Consider the following 2,444-nt stretch of genomic DNA (forward strand, 5'->3'; position numbering starts at 1 on the left):
CTAAGGCGGAATGCAGCCCTCTCTCGAATACACACTGCGAGCAGCACGGTAAGGGCGGGAGGCTGTGTGCACGCGTGCGAGCTCTTCGGCGGGGAGCGGGGCATAGCGGCGGTCCCAAGGGCAAACCGGCCCCATAGACATCCGAGTGGAAAAGGGCAGAACAGTAGCCCAGGAGGGCGGCGACTGGGCAAGCAGCATTGACGTCGCCCAAAGCAGAGAGGGGCAAACCCAAACCCACCCAACCGTGGCTTAACGAGCAACCACAGCACCTGAAACGCACCTTTCCCACAAACGATAAACACGGTTACTGGGACCAATGAGCCAAGGCCATGGGCGGCCACGTCACAGAAGAGAAGGACTTCGGCCAACAGCCCAGAACCCCCGGCGAGCCCTGGCCTGTGTGTGTGGGGGGCGGGACACCCAGAGCCGGCGGGTTTGCGGCTCTTCTGGGCACGGCATGGGGGTGGGGCGGGCTGGGCTGGAAGTCACATGGGCAAGACACACAGAGACCCCTTATAAAAAAGGGCCATCTCTTCTGACTGTCACTGCCACATCCTGGGGTCCGCGTAACGACACAAAGCATAGGAGGGCCTCCCCGGTCAGCACGGTCTTCTGTGCTACAACAGATGTAAAACAGGGAGTGACCCAAGTAGCCCAGTGGCTGGGGATGGAATGACCCCGAAAACGAAGGGCCAGCTGAAGGGTGAGACATCGGTTTCCCGGAATATCACGCGGACGTTTAAAGCGGCAGCTGCGGAACACACGTGGCACCTAGAAAACCGCAGACACAAAACCTTCCTGCAATTTTAACAACGCGCCTGTTCCCCTCCAGTGTGAGATGTGTGTATGACGTATATAAATAATTCTGGGAGGAATCAGAATGAAATACTCACGGTGACCCTGAAGCAATCAAGCCATCTGAAAAGTACTTTTTAAAGCTTTACGCTGTTTACTAACTTAAAAGCGAAACACTAGTTTTCCTCGGAGCTTTGAAATAAACCGTGTGGTCCACGTTACATTGGCACCGCCCCCACCGCCCCCTTCTAAGCGGCCAGGACCTCAGAGGCGGGAGTGAAGGGGCCCCGACCGCTCCCGGATTCCAGGCTCCTCGCTTGGAAGTTAGCGGATGAGCAGGTCCTAGGCAGGCTGTCTGAGTTTCACATTACGGTGGAAGCTCAAAGTGGCTGCTTTGCCCCATTTGTCTCAATGTTTATTCAGAGTCGGCCCCATCTCCAGTGAATCCAGACTTGAAAGCTACAAACACATCTGGCGTGCAGCGGGCAGCCCCGCGGGACCCACGCCGCATCTTGCACCCTTTCCTGCCCCCTCCCCCCGGCCTGGACAAATCCTGGGGGGTGCGCCCGGACCGGGGGGCACACCTCACCAGGCTCTCCTGGGACCTAGACTGCCCTGCAGCCACCGGAGCATGCTGTCACCGCCCACCCTCGGCAGGGCCCGACGCGCCACTCACCTCGTAGATGAAGTACACCTTGGCGCCCACGTAGATGCCCATGCGCACGACGGCGCGCACCGCGGCGTTCATGCCTGCAAGGGAGGACCGCACAGCCGTGAGCGGGGCGCGCAGGGGGCCGATGGCCGCGGGGGCTGCGGCCCCTCAAAGGGCTCCTCGGACAGCCCCCGGGCGTGCCCCGTGCGCCCAGGACTAGTGCCCATGGAGAGAAACTGGAGGGCGGGCGCCGCGTTGGTCACCTGGGACCAACGCCCGTGGGGAAGAGCGGGACCCACATCCTCATCACTCCGCCCACAGGCTCCGCCGCCCGCGGGTTTGCAGGCGACAGCCCTCCAGTTGCAAAACAAGGCGGAGGGCAGGGGTTTATCTGCAGTCAGCCAAATTCAAAGAAAATGGTACCGAAAAGGGCCATGGGTCAGTGATCCGAGAGGATGAAAAATAATTTCATCGCCAGCGACCAGCGTGAAAAAAAGAAACGAGTCAATGACCTTAAATACAAAATAAGGGATGCGATTTTATGAAAAGAAAAGTTAAATTAAACCCGAACACTACCAGAAATACGTGATCAAGATAAAGCTGGGCCACACCCCACACCTTCTCGGAGGACTTGGGGGAAACTAGAAGCAGCTCTGTGCCCCGCATGGCTCTGCCTCTAAAGGTGACAACTTTGAAAGGCGACACTATTCACGTAGGTGTAAAAGCTTGGGGGGTGATACATCCTGGAAGTAAACCACGTTTGTATCTCTCACACTCACGTCCATGTGCACGTTTGTGCCTGGTCGTATCATGACGTCACATCCAAACCTAGTTTGTCACACGAAGAAGCTGGACAAACGACTAAGGAACTGGTGGCCGTTTCTCTCGTCCGTCCAGAAGCCCGAGCTCAGTGTCTTAAGACGCATTCATTTATCCTGCCCCCGGCACCTCCTCCCCTCCTGCCGAGCAGCAAGACCTTCTCTGCCTCTCAGGCTGG

At 57.9% G+C, this 2,444-nt stretch overlaps 1 protein-coding gene across 1 annotated transcript in view; it reads right to left on the reverse strand.

Annotated features, from left to right (window-relative positions):
• PFKP (phosphofructokinase, platelet) overlaps positions 1 to 2,444 on the reverse strand; it is a 56,319-nt gene that overhangs the window by 42,544 nt on the left and 11,331 nt on the right. Inside the window, exon 2 of the mRNA XM_023536976.1 lies at positions 1,472 to 1,545. Coding sequence (XP_023392744.1) covers positions 1,472 to 1,545 — 74 coding nt within the window. The remainder of the gene's footprint in view (positions 1 to 1,471; positions 1,546 to 2,444) is intronic.

Source organism: Pteropus vampyrus, unplaced genomic scaffold (genome assembly GCF_000151845.1).
Source record: "Pteropus vampyrus isolate Shadow unplaced genomic scaffold, Pvam_2.0 Scaffold175, whole genome shotgun sequence".
In the NCBI taxonomy this organism is placed as follows: Eukaryota; Metazoa; Chordata; class Mammalia; order Chiroptera; family Pteropodidae; genus Pteropus; species Pteropus vampyrus.